Raw genomic sequence first — 22798 nt, 5'->3', positions numbered from 1 at the left:
ATATTGAATTGCCTTAAGAAGTGGTCAACTTAAAAGTCGGTCGCCTTAAAAGGCAGGTCAGCCTAGTAAGTGAACAGAATCTGAGGTAGTAGCAATTTTTTTTTTTTCACTTTTGAAGTAAAAAAAAAAGAAACATTTTGCTCACATATCAAAGTGCATAAAATCAAAAAACTGCACAGTATTAGCAATAACATTTGTTTTCCTTTTGAAATATTAGTTTCTCCTCCAATTTAAATGGTTGATCATGATAGGCAAGGGATTTTTTTCCATAGAACTTAGACTATTTCATTCACATGGTTTTAATCACTCATATGACAGAGTGAGTTCTACAACAAAATCTTTCCTGTTGAAACTGTTTCACCCCTGAAAAAATCTACCTGAGTAAATGTTTAAGAGCAAGGTACCATATATGGTGTGAAAGTGGATTGGTACATTTATTTTAATGATTTGTCTTTAAAATGTATTTATACAGAGTTCTTACGTGCCAAGTAATGAATTATTAATTATAATTATTACTATTATTTTTTTTTTTGTTGAATCTTATTTTCAATTGAAGAATTTATTAGTAACAGAACATATAGTGCGCACGCCAAAATAACTGAATTAACAACTAACAAAGTGGTATTTTTGATACCAGTTTAGCAAAGTTTACCAACCACCATCGGTCACAGAGCACCCCAGTAAAACGACTGTAATACACATTCAAGTTTAAAATGCAGACTTCACCACATCACAGCGGGCAGGTGACTGCTCATAAATGTTTACTGACGGACAGGCCGACATTTTGCTTGGAGCATGTGGTTAAATCAAAATAGAAACAGTATGCAAATATACGTGAACAGAATGAGGTCGGTGACAATAACACCTTAGTGTACTGTGTCAAATCAGAAGGGACAGCTAAATTCCACTGGGCACAGATATGTTCATAATAGGAGACCTAAATGATGGACAGATGAATTTCAAATGTTTTGCATGCCTACCTTTTGTTTTGATGACTGGTTATGTCATATTCAGCCCTTTATTCATTATTCTGGCACAAGTGTAACCAGCCTCTCATTGAAATTCACCATTTTGAATACATGGCCGTCCCATCAGTAGCGCTGTGTATTTAGAAATATTTTCCCGTGCACATCTCCAAATCTGACGTTATTTTCACTGTGACTCCTTTGCGCCCAGCACAGGATAAAAAACAGAGGTTCAGGGATATGCAAGGGGGAACCCGTACCAAGACATATGTTAACAGCACATCCGCTCAACGATTTAAAAAAATGGCCTTTTGCATCTGTTACAATATAATTAGTTTAAAGTTCCAATGATTTCATTTGCAACTGGCGAACTATGTAGAAATGATAATCGGCAAAGCTTATTTTTGGTTGCATTTGAGACAATTTTAGCTGCGGTCTGGAGCCCTGGTGGTGACCACAGGCTGGGCCACTTGGAGGTTGCTTCTGGGCCACATGTGGCCTGCGGGCCATCATTAAAATAGGCCTGTCATAAAACAAGGATGTAAAGATTCCAGGGATGTGAAAGTCCATTCACCATACCATTATAACATTTCAAGGAGGTTCAAAGGTTAAAATAAATAAACCAAGTAAAGGCTAAATTGCCGTCAGCTGAGTTATTATAGCAATCAATATCACTTATTTAGGCATGGGAGCAAACAAAATGGAATAATATATGGTAATCTGATTCGTTTTTATCTTGTAAAAATAAACAAAGGAAAACAGAAAAGGGTTTGGGTTAGCCACCCTGTATACTTGGTGGTTTCTGGCAAGTTGAGGCAAAACAAACAACAATATGTCTTTCCTGATTCGAGTCCAAGACAAAACTGAGACATTGAAATTAAGATGTCTGTTATATAGGTGGTAGGTAGGAAGAGGAGGGCTCAGTGGGACCAGAGGCAGACATGTTGTTTTTGGTAGGCGGGTCCATGGAGACTGGAAGTGCAGGTTATGTATCCTAGGAGGCAGGTTTTCAGATGGTCTGCAATGGGACAAAAGATAGTGTGTTAGAATTTAGCACCAAACCCTGCTCTGGCAGAGAAACACATTTATTCAAGCCCGTAAACTGTTTTGCATGCGCAAGTGTGTGATAATCTACAATTTTGTTATTAAATGTTCCATGTGCTCTATATTTGTGATCTTGCAAAACTGAATTAAGTATGCAGTCTTATGTTTTAATTGACAGAGTATTCTGAAATAATGAACAGTGAAAATGCTTCAATTAGTGAGAGGATTGTCTCTCCATCATATATTCGCCAGGGATGTCAAGCAAGACGTACCCATGAACAACTGATAAGACTTTTATTAGAAAAGGTAAGTTAATATATGAATGTAAATATAAATAAATACATCATGTAACGGTAGCTGAAACTCCAAAAATGCAGGAAATTCATTCTAATTTATATTTGTCTAAAATACATGTTTAAATTTCATTCACTAATAATGTGGTTGTTGCGATAATTCTGAGAGTATGAGAACAAATAATCACCATGTTTTTGTGAAATGCAAAGCAATATGTATCTTCTCATTTTCAATAAGTTTGTAAATTTTGAAATCCAATGCACTGTGCAATCATTTTGCAATTTTACAAAATGTATTTGCCATTGGGCCATTGAGCAAGGCCCTTAACCTGCAATTGCTTCATCCTGGGTGTAAAGTTAACCTACATTCAGCCCTGCAAGCAGGTCCTCCAACTACAGGAAAAACTTGGGAGCTGGTGGCAGGATTGGCACTCCAGCCACCATAAAATACATGACACTGTTCCAGTGTGGTGCTGAGGTGTCACCCGCTGCACTCGGGTCCCAATCCAGGTGGTTCATTGTGTGGTGGATGCGGAAACAAACTATCAGCACATGCTCCCAACCTGTCACCTGTCATTTGCCTGTATATGGGTGTTTCATAGATCTGTATTTTATTTGAATACACAATGCAAGGTCAGAAAATCAAAAGTGCACCTTTTGAGAAGGATTTAGGAGTCATAGTGGACTCAACACTACCAACTGCCAGAGAGTGTTCAGAAGCCATTAAGAAGGCTAACACAATATTACTTTGTAATACCTGTTGTGTGGAGTGCAAGTCCAAGGAGGTTATGCTCAAGCTTTATAATGCCCTGGTGAGGCCTCACCTGGGGCCTCATGTATAAACGGTGCGCAGGCACAGAAATGTTGCGTAAGAAGGTTTCCACATTCAAATTGCAATTTATAAAACCTAAACTTGGCGTAAAGCCACGCACATTTCCACAGTACCTCATACCCTGTCGTACGCAAGTTCTCCGCTCGGTTTTGCAGACTGGCAACACCCAGTGTCAAAGCAGTGCTACTGTTCCTGTGTGGTTATTCTTTCTTTTCCTGATGCGGCTTTATAAATACACTGAAATTAACCTCATATTGTTTATTAGATTAATGCATCTGATTGTAATTAACCAGTAACAATATAATGGTCCACGGAATGGTCAAACTATTCCAAATACCATACCTGCTTTAGCGTTGTTACTCTCACTGCACCTTATTTTACTTCTTTCAACTGCTCCCGTTAAGGGTTGCCACAGCAGATCATCTTTTTCCATATTACTCTCACTGCACCACACGGAGCAGCTAATCGTAAAGAGAATTATCGGTATGCAGCATCAAGCACACGCAGCCTCAGTTATGCTTCCTATTTGAACTGTATCTCACACGGCAAACGCTTCAAACCTTTCCTGTATGGACATCGCGGTTCAGAAAGAGTTTCATCCCAAGAGCTCTAAACGCACTCAATCAAATGCTCCTTGTAGAACTTTTTGAACTTATAAGTAGAATTACCTTACTATAAACTTGCACTACAGTTATCATATTGCACAACCTGAGCCACTTTATAAAGCACGTATTTACATATGATGACGATATCATTTTTAAGATGAAATGCAGCAAAATATGTTTATTATCCATTCACCATACCATTATCACATTTCAAGGAGGTTCAAAGGTTAAAATAAATAAATGATGACGATATCATTTTTAAGATGAAATGCAGCAAAATATGTTTATTATATTATACAGATACTAGGGCGCTTCGCTTGCCAACCCCCATGTTTGGTTTTTCGGACACACTTTCAAGATTTTTTTTTTCTTTGAATTGTTGCTATTTCATTAGTTTCACTTTTATTTCAGAACTTCTGTAAAAACAATATTTGGAATCTTTCGAGTCCAAATATGCTGAATTTTTTAAATGAGGTCAGTGAGACATGTGTTTAATGACTTTGTCAGGTTAGAGAGAATGAAAACTGGAATTCAAAAGACCCCAAAAAAACATAGGCACGAAACACATGCAGAGCAAGATACAGAATATGAAAGCAGCAAAAAAAAACTAAACTTCACATTAGCGCAAAAAAACAGAAATTATTACTCTGAGAAATAACTAAAAGGCGAATAGAAATCGAATATATGGACATAGGTGATATGTCAGAAGTATGTAAATATTGTAAGGCTTTGAAGTTTAAGTCAGAGAATTTCAAAAACGTGTTTTACATCACATGTATTTATTGGTTACTTTGCAAAAAAAAATTATTAACTGCTGATGATGTAGATCGCTTTGTCTGTGCTGAAATTTCTAACAGAGAAACCTATCCTGAATTATCTCTAACCTGCTCTGCTGGTGTTTGGCCCTTTTGCTTTTTAACCTCTTTATGACTTTTCACTTTGTTTTCTACTCTGTCTTTTATCTCTGACCTCGCTTTGTCCTGCTTTTTTTTCAATGACACCTGGTCCGTGGTGATTATCTTCCCTTTTTCGAGTATTAATTTCCGTTTGTTTGCGCTACTGCGATCTTTACTTTCTTTTTTTATACTTTTAATTTTTCTACTTTCATATTCTTTAACTTTCTCCACATTTGAATCGCACATACGTTTTTTTTTTTGTGCCTTTCGAATGCTCTGCTTTCATAATCTGCCCTGCATATGTATAGCTCCAACGTGTGTAAACATCTTTATGAAGTTATACTTTGTCTTATACTCTGTTTTTTAATTCTGAGCCCGATTGGATGTGCTTTGTTTCATTTCCACTTGTTATGGGCTGATAATTACTTGCCTCATTTTCTGAATTTGCACCTAGATTATTTTTTCTTTTTCCTTTCCAACGCTTTTGAGTCTCTTTTCTCCGTGCTGATTTCTTCTTCGCTTTTCAGTTTAAAAGACACAGTTGGAAATTTGTTAAGTATAAATTTTGCACAAATTTTAAGAAGTTTTTCTTTACACAGAAAACCATAGACACAAGGATTATGCTGACAAATAGTGTGGTAGACAATAGGACTTTAGGGACTTTTAAAAACTAGATTTGATGTTTTTTTTAGAAGAATTAAGTGGAATGGAACGGAAGGCTTTGTTTGGCTGAATGGCCTGTTCTTGTTTAGATTGTTCTAATGGCTGTTTCCTGCCAGGATAGACTATGACTTCTATTAACTAAGTTTGGATAGGTTGAATGGCTAATGTTTATGGATTTAATTTAAAGTGTATCTCAATAATATATCAATATGCTTATTTTCTTTGACCTGAGTAAATTTAATAAATGACATAAAGCAAATTATTAGCACAAATAAGCTTTTTGTATATTTCATTTTTGTATCAGTTTGCCTTGTTTCTCAGTAAATCTAATAAAAAGAAAATATAGTCCTGTTACCACTAAGTTTTTAACTTGCATTCCCTTAGTCAGCTTAATATGACAGACTGCAAATGTTTACCTGTGTAATATAAATCCATGGTAATTTGCTCCCTGTGATGAAACCAAAATTTAATGATGACTACACTTGGTAGTGGTGTTTTGATTTAATGACAGTATAGTATTGTTTACATTCACCAAGATAACTGAATATGTTTATTGATATACAGTATATTTATAGCATACTGTATCTGTAGTTTTTTTTTCTTTACTTGTTCCATGGTTCCTAGCAACTGTTGTTTGTCTGTACTAATTTCCCTATTTAGAAGCATTACATACAGAATATTTTGGAAACTTTTTGGAATTAAATATTAAATGCATTTCAATCCATTCAACCATTCATTTGGACCAAGACATAGACAATAGCCAGGTTTAGGACACCACTCTCTCATAGGGCACACAACTTGGATACAAAACCACACATATTCACACTTAGGCTAATTAGTGTCTCAAAAATCCTTAACATTTACTTCTTTGATACTGAAGCCAGAATAACAAATGCTTACAGTATGAATGTACAATTTGCACAATGATAGTCTGTGGACAGAGAATCAGACCTGGGGATCATGTGGCTTTGAGGCAGCAGCACTAACAGCTGTGCTACCAAGCCAACTAAAGTTATAATTTCTTGTGTATATGAAGCATGTAGATATGATGAAAGATGAATGAAGATATGGTTAGGTGCAAGCTGTGAAAGGTGCTATGAAAAATAAATACTGACTACTGTACTTCATTCACTATTGACTTTACACCTTCTTTACTTTACATGTAAATTGCAGTTTGGTGCCTTTCAGCAAATAAATGTTTCTTATTCTGCCCCTGCTATTGTGTAGCTTGCAAAGCTCAACATATATCTAAACATAATGACAAATGAAGAGTAAAGCACTGGAGCAAAGTAAACAAGCTTTACTTGAATGTCTTGTTCTGTATTAAAATCACCAATATTGTGAAATTCTGATAACATACATTTTACTTCAAGCTCATTTGATTTTATGTATCAAATAAAGAGGAATCAGCCACATACAGATGCACCATGTAGAACCTCCTAACATAAGTATTAATTTGACTATGCCACTTAACACCAAAAACATGCAAAGATATAAATTCAATATACACATTATAAAGGACTTTGTCACAAAAGCGACAATGAGACATAAAAAGGTTTGGGGCAGCCACCCATATAATTTGGTTTCCTGGCAGCAAATTGTCTTTAAATGATAGCACTGCTGTGCATAAAACCGAGTCCAACACAGAGCTGAGGGAATAGGGAAAAGGTGGAGGCTTTTAAAGGGGAAGATAGGAAGTGAAGTCAAAGGGGTCGGGCTCATGAGAGTCTTCTGCCATTGGTGCGAGCCCGGACATGACATCACAGGGGCCGGAGCCGGCAATGTCTCCTCCCATTGGCTCGGTCCCGGAAGTGACGTCCAGAGGACCAGGTGGGATCTCCCGTGAATGGTCTGCAGGCAAGGGAGAAAAAGAGTCAGTGCACTCAGCCACATCCCGGTATGTCTTGGAACTGACCTTACTCAAGCCCATTAGCTGCCTCCCATGCGCACATGTGTGACAAGTTCAAACAATGATAATAATAATTATATCAAACTGCTTGCAAGCAGTGCTTTCCAAAGGCTCAGTATAGATAGTTAGAATGAAACTACATCACATTTGTAAAAGCCAATGATATTAAAGGATCATTGTGTGAGAATGCAATGAGATTGCGTCATTGAGGATGGAATGTAATTGTAATGCTGAGGACATAATGTGAGTGAATCTTTAATGACGACTCAAAATTGTAACAACGGGAATGGCTCAAGATTGCATCTTTACAGAAGTGGCTGCAAAGCCATTACATTTCTATTTTGGTGCTAAAGACATTTTAACACACATATGGAAACGGCTGCAATAACCTGATACCATCTATCTTTTTTTTTAATTATCCTATCAACTTATCAATTAAATGGACTTTCTATAGACTGCACATCAATAATGTACTTACACAACTTTTTTTTTTTTAAACTTATTTGGTACTCTCAGTTCAGGTATAAACTGCCCTTAACACAAATATTTTTCAAGTTTGTAACATAGTTGTAATTGCATATTAGCCTGCATCTATGAAAACTATCATTAACAGTATATTCTGCCTGAAATACCCAGCAAGGTATTCCACTTCGTCTTATTGTTTTGTTGTGAACACATACCTATAATACTGAGTTATGTATTAGTATTTGTATACATTTCATGATGTTAAAGATATATTGCAATATTCGCAACAAGTTGGCAGATTTGTTAAATAGTATTATATTATATAAGTGTATTTTGACACCCTGACTGGAAATATATGACTTAAAATTCTGTACTTTTAATTTATTTTCTTTATTGTAATATGTATTTAGTAAAATAGATATTTATGTTTCAGTATTTTTGTTCTTTACTGGTTATTGCAGTTAAAGTAAAGATGATGTCCTGTATTAATATTAATTTTATGTTATAAATAATTATTACAGTTTAGTTAAACTAATTAAAGTGTTTGTTCTGTGCAAAAGTAGCATAGCTCTTCTGTGTTAAAATCTATTTATTTTCCATTGAAGGGAAAATGCCCAGAAGATAGCTGGGATGAAAGTACTATTGAATTATTCCTTCATGAGCTTGCAGTTATGGACAGCAACAACTTTTTGGGAAACTGTGGAGTTGGTGAGAGGGAAGGGAGAGTATTTTCTAGTCTAGTTGCAAGAAGACATTATAGGTCAGTATTCAGTTGTATGCTTATAAGCCAAGTCAATTTTTTTCATCACTATAAAGTATAATGTCTTAATTTCAGCTGCTCCCTAGTATTACTTAGGCTTCTTGTTTTTCTGCTGTATTTGTGTATATATGATGCATTAATGTATGCTGCTATTATCATTTAAATTTTTTACTTTATGATTTCTGTACTGTAAAGAGATATATTTCTCATCATCCGGCAAAATCAGGTTTTAATGTTATTTAACTTAAATAGTACCTGGAAGTAATCAATTACCCAAAGAAAATGCTGGTAAGAAACACAATTAGTTTGGTAACAGTTGAGGACTGGATGTAACCATTCTGGAGTAACGGTCTGTTTACTCGGTTTTTATGTTTTGAAAAGAAAAATATTTAAGCACCTTCATTTTTTACTGTCTTAAAGGTTATAAGTCTTTATTCTAATGAAAAATTGACGGTTTGTTGAATGGAGGTGTGATTGGGTAGCAAAGACCAATCTGTTTTTGAGTAATTTGTATTGGATACTCAGAAAAGAAGCACTACTCTTAATATTGAGTTTATGCATTTTATGATTGTCTTTTTGTATGTTTAGCTGGCAAGCTCACATGGTAGGTAGTGTCAAAAAATGCAAAATGTATTGTAAACCCTTTATTTTCTATATGAATTTGCAAGAATAAATAAATGCATTCATAATATTTAAAGTAAGATAGTCATTCATTTTCATTTTTTTGTAAGTAGTAAATGTTCTTTTGGGCAGGCTCAAAGCAGTATGCATTTTTAGAAATGTTTATATATAACTATATAAATACTGTTATAAGATTAACAACTTTATTAAGTTCCTGCAGACTTTCACATACATAAGGCTGTTAGTGTAAAATGTAACCAGCGCATTGATCTGAGGTAAGGGGCGACTGGGGAATAAAAGTAGCCTTCAGGCACAATTTAGCTATAAGCATAATTAGTTATGCTGTACAAATTAGCTCAGGCATTCTGTCATGTTGGTATACCTGTTAGTAGTTGTGGAATTATCATTTCAAAAGGTTGTTAGCGGTCTCTGCCTGAAGATAATGTCATCATAATATTTCTTTTAATGTATTGTTTCCAAAAATTATTCACAGTCCTTGACTTTGGCAAATCTGGTTTTGTTTTATATTGTGAATAGTAAAACAATGTAAATAGTGAACAATGAAATTAATATTCTAGAAATTGTTTGCATATAATTTACAATGAAGAGATTATTATTTTGATTTGAAAAGTATTCATTTTCTTTGCTGTAACAAAGAAAAAATTTCTTGCCATTTAGTTAGGTTAGTTAGAAACATAAAGCTTTATCTCTCATGTTCGTTGAACTCCCAGCAAATGACAAAACATGTTTATTCTGGAAACTAGCAATGCTACCTGTCGAAGACGGGTTGAAATCTAATTAATCAATTTTAACATTTGCAGTGCATAATGCAATGCACACTGTATGTCTCTGTTATATGCCTTTTGTTATGGGATAGTAGTGTTAATATTTGTGATGGATCATTTGTTGGAATGACAAATGTGATGTATTTTATTGCTAAAAATGTTTGTGATGCAGAATCTTTTGGAATAACAGAGACATAGCAACTAGATGGACACTTCTCTTTTAATTAAGGTGGATTTGGGTGGGAACTGATCTTGGCAAAGGTAGAAAAAAACAACTATAGATTGTTGAAAGTTCCATAAAGTAATTTTCAGTCCATTCAGAGAAACTTAAAAATGAATAAACAACCAAGCAACCTCTTCACAAACTATTTCAGTTATGTTTTCTTGGTAGGTAACCAGGCAGACATATCTTTAGTCAAAAAATAAACAACGTATGTGATAACCAACCTGATAGGAAAACAAAATTCTGTATCTGGGAGTACATGTCTAAAGGGAAGTTTTTCAGTAGGGTAAAGTGATGAAGGTATATCTGTTCAACACCATCCCTAACCAGAAGCATAGATGTGATAGCATTGTGTTCATTCAGGGGCAACTGGGTGACAGACAACTCGGTATATAGACAACTGGGTGACAGACAACTCAGTGAAAAGACAACGGGGCTACAGACAACTTGCCGAAAAAGACAACTCGGCAAAAAGACAGTTCGGCGAAAACACAACTCGATGACATCCTTTACTAGTTAAGTTCAAAGAGATTTTTTAATGATATTTAAATGACAATGTAGGGTGCCGGAAGATCCACAGAATCATCTGCTTTATGAGAGTCCCAATACGTTGAGAGTAAAGATATTCCTTAAGCTGTACTCGCATGTCACCTCTTGTACTCTAAATAACGTTATCATACGATTACAATCAATACAATTTATATAGGATCTATACTAATAAAAGGCAAAGCCCTCACTGACTCATCACTAATTCTCCAACTTGCCGTGTAGGTAGAAGGCTGAAATTTGGCAGGCTCATTCCTTACAGCTTCCTTACAAAAGTTGGGCAGGTTTCATTTCGAAATTCTACGCATAATGGTCATAACTAGAAGCTATTTTTCTCCATTTACTGTAATGGAGTTGAGCTCGAAAGCCGTGGGGGGCGGAGTTTCATGTGACATCATCACGCCCCGTAATTACGCAGTACGTAGAAAACCAGGAAGAGCTCCAAAAAGCGCTTAAGAAATCATGCATTATATAATTAAGAAGGCAGCGAAACAATTAGAAGCGCTCGAGTGACATATAAAACCATATTCAGCAGCTCACGTGAACTGACGCAGTGCGCAGACAAAAAGCAACAGTTCCAAAGAGTGCTGAACAAAAACTGAATTACACTGCTACGCTCAAATAGATAAACCACACGCCATGGCGCAATAGTAGAGGCTTCGCCTCTAGCGCCGACGTCCGAGGTTCGATTCCCGAGAGGGGATGCACTGAGTATGTACGCACGCATTTTTATTCATTTTACCTTCGCATCCCCTTGGTTTGAGACGTATGAAGAAATATGCGGTTAACGCAGAAAGACAGATCACCAATTGAAGCTTTATGAATAATGGATACTTTATTCGCGATCAATGATTGTTTTGGTAAAGCCATAGTCGGTGTATTCATTAGATGAATGGTAAAAAAGTAAGAGCGAGGGGAGGGTAACTTATTGAGGCACGCAGGCAAAACCACAATAGCACGCGGGCTCGATGTACTGTAGTGCGCGCAACTCGATCTGAATTGCGCGATCACATTCGAAAAAATATCTTTTCAAGTTCTATTTAGTCCATATGTGTCAAACTCAAGGCCCACGGGCCACATCCGGCCCGGCATGTAATTAAATCCGGCCCACGAGATCATTTTATATACTGTATTATTGTTATTAATGGCCCGGGGAGATGAAGCGCTGGTAACACAATAAACTACAGATCCCATAATGCAGCACTTCAGCTGCCTTGCGAACACTTACGCGTCAATCTAGTCTAGCTTATGATGCTGCAAGTTATTGCGAAGCTAGCCCACACGATGCCAAAGAGAAAAGGTGATTCTGAACATAGAGCCTTTAAAAACCAATGGGAGGCTGAGTATATGTTTACTGACATTGCCGGTAAACCCGTGTGTCTCATTTGTGGAGCTAATGTGGCTGTAATTACAGAATTTAATCTAAGACGGCACTATGAGACAAAACATCAAGATAACCTGAAAGACCTGAATGCAATGCACAAGATACAGAAAGCAGAAGAGTTAAAGAAGAATCTGACACTTCAGCAGACGTTTTACCGTGCAAAATCACAAAGTGATTTCAAGTGAAGCTACTTTTATGGGAGACACAAATGCACCAATGCAACTTGCCCCACTTTCCCTGTTGCCAAGTAATGTTGAACCAAGTCGGCACAACAGTCTTCCCAAATGCGCATTTTGCTGATAAACTGAGTGCAGTGCGCACTGAGTTCGCACGGCGCTTTGGTGACTTTGAAGAACAAAAAAAAAATTTTGAGTTGTTTCGCAACCCATTTGCCGTCGATGTGGAAACTGCACCTGTGCAGATTCAGATGGAGGTGATTGAGCTGCAGTGTAATGGCACACTGAAGGCAAAGTACGATACTGCACGGCCCGCACAGTTTATTCACTCCATTCCCGCACAAATGCTCCAGCTCCGTCTACATGCGGCTCGAACCTTGTGCATGTTTGGTAGCACATATCTGTGTGAGAAGCTCTTCTCAGTCATGAAGACTAACAAAACAGCACACAGGAGTCGTCTACTGATGAGCACCTGCAGTCCATCCTGACAATCTCCACAACACAGAACCTCACACCAAACATAAACGAACTTCTTGCCAAAAAGATGCCAGGCGTCCAGCTCTGATAAAATGACATATGAGCAAAGACAACTGAATGATTTGATTTGTTATTGCTGAAAAGAACAAATTTTATTTATATTTCCAGGTTTTGTTATGTACCATGTTCATATTTGAGTTTGTATATATTTTTATGGAGAGCAAAATCTTTTGGGATATTTAAAATTTAAGTTTATTTTTTATATAAAATTACATAAGAGTAAAGAAATTTGAATGTTTGTTCTTTTAACATTTACTTTATTTCTAACTTGTATAATTTAGACAGGATATATTTTTATGGAGAGCAAAATATTATAAGTTATTTAAGGTTTGAGTTGATTTATTCCGGAATAATATTCTGTCGACTAAATAAAAATTCCTTCTATTTAAAATTTAAATAGAACTTGAACAGATACGATAGTTCATAATATCCACGCAGACTTGCACGTAAGAGCGGGAGTCATCCGTTTTAACAAGCAGCGTATTGCACTGATACGAAATAGCCTGCCCATTTAATTATTTAGGAATGGATAAATAAATTAAGATTTTGTACAAATAATGTTTTCATTTTTCTTCCTTCATGGATTCTAGCACCCCAGCAACAGTTGCTCGCACCCCAAAGACTGTATATATGTGTGTGTGTGTATATATATATATATATATATATACATACAGTGGTGTGAAAAACTATTTGCCCCTTCCTGATTTCTTATTCTTTTGCATGTTTGTCACACAAAATGTTTCTGATCATCAAACACATTTAACCATTAGTCAAATATAACACAAGTAAACACAAAATGCAGTTTTTAAATGATGGTTTTATTATTTAGGGAGAAAAAATCCAAACCTACATGGCCCTGTGTGATAAAGTAATTGCCCCAAACCTAATAACTGGTTGGGCCACCCTTAGCAGCAATAACTGCAATCAAGCGCTTATGATAACTTGCAATGAGTCTTTACAGCACTCTGGAGGAATTTTGGACCACTCATCTTTGCAGAATTGTTGTAATTCAGCTTTATTTGAGGGTTTTCTAGCATGAACCACCTTTTAAGGTCATGCCATAGCATCTCAATTGGATTCAGGTCAGGACTTTGACTGGGCCACTCCAAAGTCTTCATTTTGTTTTTCTTCAGCCATTCACAGGTGGATTTGCTGGTGTGTTTTGGGTCATTGTCCTGTTGCAGCACCCAAGATCGCTTCAGCTTGAGTTGACGAACAGATGGCCGGACATTCTCCTTCAGGAATTTTTGGTAGACAGTAGAATTCATGGTTCCATCTATCACAGCAAGCCTTCCAGGTCCTGAAGCAGCAAAACAACCCCAGACCATCACACTACCACCACCATATTTTACTGTTGGTATCATGTTCTTTTCTGAAATGCTGTGTTCCTTTTACGCCAGATGTAACGGGACATTTGCCTTCCAAAAAGTTCAACTTTTGTCTCATCAGTCCACAAGGTATTTTCCCAAAAGTCTTGGCAATCATTGAGAAGTTTCTTAGCAAAATTGAGACGAGCCCTAATGTTCTTTTGCTTAACAGTGGTTTGCCTTGGAAATCTGCCATGCAGGCCGTTTTGCCCAGTCTCTTTCTTATGGTGGAGTCATGAACACTGACCTTAATTGATGCAAGTGAGGCCTGCAGTTCTTTAGACGTTGTCCTGGGGTCTTTGTGACCTCTCGGATGAGTCGTCTCTGCGCGATTGGGGTAATTTTGGTCGGCCGCCACTCCTGGGAAGGTTCACCACTGTTCCATGTTTTTGCCATTTGTGGATAATGCCTCTCACTGTGGTTCGCTGGAGTCCCAAAGCTTTAGAAATGGCTTTATAACCTTTACCAGACTGATAGATCTCAATTACTTCTGTTCTCATTTGTTCCTGAATTTCTTTGGATCTTGGCATGATGTCTAGCTTTTGAGGTGCTTTTGGTCAACTTCTCTGTGTCAGGCAGCTCCTATTTAAGTGATTTCTTGATTGAAACAGGTGTGGCAGTAATCAGGCCTGGGGTGGCTACGGAAATTGAACTCAGGTGTGATACACCACAGTTAGGTTATTTTTAACTAGGGGCAATTACTTTTTCACACAGGGCCATGTAGGTTTGGATTTTCTTTCTCCCTAAATAATAAAAACCATCATTTAAAAACTGCATTTTGTGTTTACTTGTGTTATATTTCACTAATGGTTAAATGTGTTTGATGATCAGAAACATTTTGTGTGACAAACATGCAAAAGAATAAGAAATCAGGAAGGGGCAAATAGTTTTTCACACCACTGTGTGTATATATATATATGTATATATGTATGTATATATGTATGTATATATATATATGTATGTATATATATATATATATATGTATGTATGTATATATATATATGTATGTATATATATATATATATGTATGTATGTATATATATATATATATATATATATATATATATATATATATATATACATACACATACATATATACAAGCTGGTATTTTGCTAGTTTATTTATATAAAGGATTAGCAATTTTGGTTGCAAAAGATAATGTAAGATAGAGTTTGTTCCATCTGCAGAATAAAGTTTGTTCGTCATTTATAAAATTTTATTTTCAACATTTTAAATCACGTCATTTAAATATAATCAAAACATCTCTTTGAACCTAACTATTACCTAACTGGTAAAGGATGTCGCCGAGTTATATTTCACCAAGTTGTTTCTTTGCCGAATTGTCTTTCGCCAGGTTGTCTTTTGCTAAGTTGTCTTTCCTTTTCGCTGAGTTGACTGTCGCCCAGTTGCCACCGAACCCATTGTGTCATGGCAATCATTTTAAATGGAGGTGATAAGGGCCTGTGAGCATTGCATGTGTAATTAAAGGTGACAAATTAAGGCAAATATTTTGGGAGAACCAGCTTTAATCCACAGATGTTTTTATGCTGAGACAAAGATCTATGTTCCTAAAGAACAATAGACACACTTGTGTACCCAAAACAACACGGAGATTGGATGTATTTCTCTGAGTAGTCCAGACCTAAACCAAACCATGAATTCCATGAAAATCAATAGAAAGACATGAAAATGGGGATTTGCTGACTGTATACATCCAGTCTGAAGTAATCTAGATTCCCAAAGTCCATTGATTCAAAGCATTCTTTTCATTTCAAAGATACTTTTTCAATTTGTAAGCTTAATGGTGTGAATAATTTAAGGTTTTTCACTTTTACATGTTAATTATTTTTGTTACAGAAAAACCAAAAAAACCAACCACATTTTGTTTGGTGAGGATGCTGTGTAAATGGAAGGAAAATAGTTAAACAGATTATATTTAAGGTGCTATCCTAGCACAATTTGCACTTGTAGCTGTACACATGTTTGGTAGAGTGAAAATGAATGTTTTCTAGGCAAACATTAAATTTAAACCTCTGGCAGTTTACTACTTAACTTTTCACCATTTTAGGTCATTCATTGCATTTCAGTGGATTATTTTGAAGGAAAACTGAAATGTTCTAAAACCTTTGAGCAGTAGTGTATACTGTATAAGGCTGCTGATTTCTGTCATGAAATCAATGCTATTGAGAAAGGCTCATGTTTTCTGTTCAAACAATGGGTTAAAGGGCAAATGGATTTCTCGGTTATTACCTGAATAATTAAAAATATAATTGTAATTGATGGATAAAAAGTAAATTAAATATACTAAAGAATATACTGTCTTTTTGTTCCAGACTCATTCATGGCATTGGAAGATCAGGAGATATTGCTGCAATCCAACCTAAGGCTGCTGGTTCCAGTTTACTCAACAAAATAACCAATTCAGTAGTGTTGGATGTTTTAAAGATTGCAGGTATGTGATTTTGGCACTTTCTTTATGAAAGTGAGTTTTTATTTTTTAAGGATATTTAATATTTCAAACCATACGAGTCAGTGTTACCTTTTAAACATAAGAATTTGTTTTTATTTTTGAAGTACTTTGTTTATAGTAAGTAAACTCAAGATTTACATCTGTTTAGCATCATATTTACCTTTCCTGTCATACTGCATTCATAACAACTGTTTTATGTGTCTGCTACTTCTATATTTAGTATAAGCTTTAGTAAGAAAATATGTAATTGAATGTATTGCTTTACAGTATAGCCAACCCATGCTTATAGTAATCTACAGTATATCTCATAACGTAAACATATCTTATTTCGTATTTATTTAAAAATGACAAACTTTCAAATGAAACCAGTATATTTTTCATAACATGTACATTATATACAATACATTATTATTTATTATATTCGAGGCTGAGGCACTGTCCTTTAAACCAAAATATTGCTGGTTGAATTCCTGCCTCAGCTTTATTATGTGACTCTGTAGAATTTGCTTACCCTGCCTCTGTTCCAACTATAAAGTGTATCTGTAAAAATATGTAATGTGTCCTGATCTTCTAAGCCACCTTTGTGCAAGACAACTATCAACCAAATATGCAACAAAGAAATAAAAGTAATATTCAAAACTATCTAATTTATAATTGATTATGCGTGAAAATGAGAGATAGACAATCGGAATAAGCAGTTCTTAAACATTAATGTGTGGAGCTCATTTAGAGTATATGTAATGTACATGAAAGATAGTTCTCAGTTTTTGCAGCAGATGTGCTGTAGGAGGAAATTACTGTATTCATTAGAATATTCTTCATTGTGTTCCACACAGTACTCCACACTGGTATAAGTCATAGTTATGTTTTTCCCTTCGAGTTTGTTGTCTCACTCACACCTACACAGAAGGCAGAAGTAGTTAACCATCAAAAGCACCTGTCTTTCTGAGTGCACCATACTTACTTACCTTATTAGCCACAATGCATAGTCCCCAAAACACTGGGCTGAATATAACAAGGAGGGCAATTTATTCTCTAGTCCTGGCTTATAGTATAACCTACAGTGGGTACGGAAAGTATTCAGACCCCCTTCAATTTTTCACTCTTTGTTATATTGCAGCCATTTGCTAAAATCATTTAAATTATTTTTTTCCCTATTAATGTACACACAGCACCCCATATTGACAGACAAAAAAAAAAGAATTTTTGAAATTGTTGCAGATTTATTAAAAAAGAAAAACTGAAATATCAAATGGTCCTAAGTGTTCAGACCCTTTGCTCAGTATTTAGTATAAGCACCCTTTTGAGCTAATACAGCCATGAGTGTTCTTGGGAAAGATGCAACAAGTTTTTCTCACCTGGATTTGGGGATCCTCTGCCATTCCTCCTTGCAGATCCTCTCCAGTTCTGTCAGGTTGGATGGTAAACGTTGGTGGACAGCCATTTTTAGGTCTCTCCAGAGATGCTCAATTGGGTTTAAGTCAGGGCTCTGGCTGGGCCATTCAAGAACAGTCACAGAGTTGTTGTGAAGCTACTCCTTCATTATTTTAGCTGTGTGCTTAGGGTCATTGTCTTGTTGGAAGGTAAACCTTCGGCCCAGTCTGTGGTCCTTAGCACTCTAGAGAAGGTTTTTGTCCAGGATATCCCTGTACTTGGCCGCATTCATCTTTCCCTCGATTGCAATCAGTCGTCCTGTCCCTGCAGCTGAAAAACACTCCCACAGCATGATGCTACCACCGCCATGCTTCACTTGGGGACTGTATTGGACAAGTAATGAGCAGTGCCTGGTTGTCTCCACACATACCGCTTAGAATTAAGGCCAAAAAATTCTATCTTGGTCTCATCAGACCAGAGAATCTTATTTCTCACCATCTCAGAGTCCTTCAGGAGTGTCTTTTAGACACCAAGTAAAAAATATTTTTCTGATAATCAATTAAAGCATAAATCTTAGTGAGATACTAACTACTATTATTAATTATTGATTATTCTATCTGTTAGTGCAATCAGTGCTGATCTTAGAAGTGTTTCAGGAGCTTGGCTGGAACCTGGACTCTTATCAGCAGTTAGAAAAAAAGTATTGTGCAAAAAAATGGAGAATTAAAATAAATGTTAAAACAGAGAGATCAATTTTTACAAAACATACAAGTAAAACAAACTCAAATTAAAATTAATAGTTCGAAAAAAAAGCAAAGGATAACTAATTTATATAAAACATTTTAAGGAGCAGACAACAATTTTGAAAACAGGTCGGTCACATAAGATTAATCTATTTACTTAACTTACTCCAGTCACAGTTTTGCAGGGTGTCAAAGATATATTGATAGCATACAACACCATAAAAAATCATTACTAGTCCATCACAAACTACTGTATATCCATACTGAGCCAATTTGGAAAAAATAAGAAAGGCATAGTAATGGGGTGTAGTAACCATGTTGTTAGTAATAATAAGGATTAATTGATTTTATTTTCTCTGCAAATATCTAACAAATATCCTCCACCCTAATTGTTGTTTCCTGTCTTTTTCATTTTGGGTGTATTGCAAACAAAAAATAATACAATTTCCTTAAGGACAATTTAAATAGATTTGCTGCATGATATACAGATGCCCCAAGATTTAGATTTTGCAGTGATGCCAGAGGTGCTGTTTTAGAGTATTTTCTTCTTGGCTGTCTGAAAAAAATGATCCATGTAAAATTAACAAGGTGTGTAGTTGTGTTGTTATGTGCTCACAGCCTTTGTGAAAAGAAGGTAGCAAGAAGTCAACACTGAGCACTGAAAGAATGTGTTGTGCATTTAGTGATGGGGACATAACACATAATTGATCATGTTTTTTGTGTGCTTTCTCATTTTCTTACAGTTTCTTACTTGAGGACATGAATTGGATCCTAAATAATTAGCACTGAATAGGCAAGGGCTGCCACTCCCAATGACTTAAGGTTCCTTACAGGAGAACACCATTGTACTCTGTGGAATTCAAGGACTGCTAGCTGTGGCATGATAAAAAAAACATTCTTCTAAACACCCTGTTCCACTCTAGATAGATATGATAGGACTACTGCAGAGATTATTTAATGAAGTGGCATTTCATGGGAGATGAGTCTTTCTTCTCTTTTTTCTGTTCTTTTTTTCTCTTAGGAGGCAACATCCATCCATTCATTATCCAACCCGCTATATCCTAACTACAGGGTCATGGGGGTCTGCTGGAGCCAATCCCAGTCAACACAGGGTGCAAGGCAGGAAACAAACCCTGGGCAGGGCGCCAGCCCATTGCAAGGCGCATCCACCCACACACCCTAGGGAGAATTTAGAAATGCCAATGCACCTAACCTGCATGTCTTTGGACTGTGGGAGGAAACCCACGCAGACACAGGGAGAACATGCAAACTCCACACATGGAGGACCCGGGAAGCGAACCCGGGTCTCCTAACTGCGAGGCAGCAGCTCTACCACTGCACCACCGTGCTGAGGAGGCAACATAAATTGTTTAAATCATGTATCTCATTAAAAACTCCAATAAAAATTGTGAATCTTCAGCTTCTTTTTTGCTACCTTCCCATGATGACTTTAGCTTTAATGAATCACTAGCCTTCCTTTTTTTCAAAAAAAAACTATTAATTACCATCAATTTAATATTTACTTTTGTACATTATCAGAATATAAAAGTGAAAGAGCTAAATGGTTAAAGTGTGAAAATGAGAAGAATGCATATACGTCTCACTCTTAGAGTTATATAGCGTCCATCATAGAATATGAAAGTGACAAATGAAAATATTAGACTAGTGGTCTGGCATATCTATGTACTTATCCAGGTTCTCTACTGTATATAACTTTAGATTTATTTTTGGAAATATATTTTGTCCATTATGACTATCATCCTCTATCCTACATATGGTGTTAACCATATTTTGATAAAATTCAGGTGTCATATTAGATGTTTGATAAGTAATCCCAATAAGTGATGTAAACACTGATTTATTAAGTTATACTGTTTTTTTATTATTTTGTTTTAGGGGTGAAAACAGTTTCTAGTTGTTTTGTAGTTCCTATGGCAACTGGCATGAGCTTAACACTATGCTTTCTCACATTGAGGCAGAAGAGGCCAACAGGAAAATACATTATATGGCCTAGGATTGATCAGAAGTCCTGCTTCAAATCAATGATAACAGCAGGTTGTATATTTTTTTATGTTTTTATTTTTTAACTATTCATATATTGTATACATATAATTAAAAAATTTAGACATACTACAATTAAAAAAACATTGTACATATCTGGAACCATATCTTGTTTTTAGTATTAATTTTAAAAATGAAGAATGTAAGGTTTTGGGATTTATTATTAAATTAACTTTCCTAGCAGTCCTTTTTTTCTTCTTTCTGCACATATTTGCATTCATAGGCTTTATTAGGTAGAAAATATAAACATGGATGGTTAATGGAGGTGAAGGAACTGGAAGAGAAACACTGGGTAAAGGTATATATAGTGTCTTAAGTGGCTAATGTTATAAGTGAATGAAAGAAAATGTGAATTGAAGTAAATACTAATGACTTAAGAAGAGGGTAACAACTGTGTGCCTGCCTTCAGTGAAAAATGCTATACAAAAATAAACTCAAATAAATAAACTAATATATAATTAGCTTGTATTTTTTTACTGTAAATAAGAAAATCCAACCTTCCAGCCTTATTACTGAAAATGCTAGAATAGTCATCACAAAGAGCCAGTATAAATGTAAGCAGTAAACATATAAACAGTATAATATTATTTAGTATGTATTTTATTTTTGACAGGATTTGAGCCAGTAGTGATCGAGAACTTACTAGAAGGAGATGAATTACGTACTGACCTACAGAGTATAGAAAGCAAAATTAAAGAACTTGGGCCTGAAAACATTCTCTGTGTTCATTCTACCACCTCTTGTTTTGCTCCAAGAGTTCCAGACAGGTTTGTGGCAGAATTGATTAGTGGTATCCTATACAAGCGCCTTTAGAGTCAGAGATTATGTAATAGCAGTAACAGAGCAGAAAAAAAACATTGTGGGCCTTCTATTTGTTCACATCCCTGTCGCTAGCATAATAAAATCTGTGTTTGCCCACCATTTATACAGTCGTATGAAAAAGTTTGGGAACCCCCCCTTAATTCTTTGGATTTTTGTTTATCATTGGCTGAGCTTTCAATGTAGCAGCTTCCTTTTAATATATCACATGCCTTATGGAAACAGTAGCATTTCAGCAGTGACATTAAGTGTATTCTATTAACAGAAAATATGCAATATGCATCATAACAAAATTAGACAGGTGCATACATTTGGGCACCCCAACAGAGATATTACATCAATACTTAGTTGAGCCTCCTTATGCAAATATAACAGCCTCTAGACGCCTCCTATAACCTTTGTTGAGTGTCTGGATGGAGGTATTTTTGACCGTTTTTCCATACAAAATCTCTCCAGTTCAGTTAAACTTGATGGCTGCCGAGCATGGACAGCCTGCTTCAAATCATCCCATAGATTTTCGATGATATTCAAGTCAGGGGACTATGACGGCCATTCCAGAACATTGTACTTCTCTCTCTGCATGAATGCCTTTGTAGATTTTGAACTGTGTTTTGAGTCCTTGTGTTGTTGGAATATCCAACCCCTGCGTAACTTCAACTTTGTGACTGATGCTTGGAACTTGTTGATATTCGGTTGAACTCACCCGGCCCTCAACTTTAACAAGTGCCCCAGTCCCTGAACTAGCCACACAGCCCCACTGCATGATGGAACCTCCACCAAATTTGACAGTAGGTATCAGGTGTTTTTCTCGGAATGCTGTGTTCATCTTCCGTCATGCAAAGCGCTTTTTGTTATGACCAAATAACTTAATTTTTGTCTCATCAGTCCAAAGCACTTTATTCCAAAATGAATCTGTCTTGTCTAAATGAGCATTTGCATACAACAAGCGACTCTGTTTGTGGCATGAGTGCAGAAAGGGCTTCTTTCTCATCACCCTGCCATACAGATGTTCTTTGTGCAAATTGCGCTGAATTGTAGAACGAAGTACAGATACATTATCTGCAGCAAGATGTTCTTGCAGGTCTTTGGAGGTGATCTGTGGGTTGTCTGTAACCATTCTCACAATCCTGCACATATGCTGCTCCTGTATTTTTCTTGGCCTCCCAGATCTGTGTTTAACAGCAACTGTACCTGTGGCCTTCCACTTCCTGATTACATTCCTTACAGTTGAAACTGAGAGTTTAAACCTCTGAGCTAGC

General features: G+C 36.1%; 1 protein-coding gene across 1 annotated transcript in view; it reads left to right on the top strand.

Moving 5' to 3' along the window:
* sepsecs (Sep (O-phosphoserine) tRNA:Sec (selenocysteine) tRNA synthase) overlaps positions 1-22798 on the top strand; it is a 53534-nt gene that overhangs the window by 7390 nt on the left and 23346 nt on the right. The window contains exons 2-6 of the mRNA XM_039751595.1: positions 2188-2315; positions 8278-8432; positions 16406-16524; positions 20556-20714; positions 21334-21487. Coding sequence (XP_039607529.1) covers positions 2202-2315; positions 8278-8432; positions 16406-16524; positions 20556-20714; positions 21334-21487 — 701 coding nt within the window. The 5' untranslated portion in view covers positions 2188-2201. The remainder of the gene's footprint in view (positions 1-2187; positions 2316-8277; positions 8433-16405; positions 16525-20555; positions 20715-21333; positions 21488-22798) is intronic.

This window comes from Polypterus senegalus, chromosome 4 (assembly GCF_016835505.1).
Source record: "Polypterus senegalus isolate Bchr_013 chromosome 4, ASM1683550v1, whole genome shotgun sequence".
Lineage (NCBI taxonomy): Eukaryota > Metazoa > Chordata > Cladistia > Polypteriformes > Polypteridae > Polypterus > Polypterus senegalus.
Note: the sequence above shows the minus strand (reverse complement) of the source record. Positions and strands in the feature narration are given on the sequence as shown.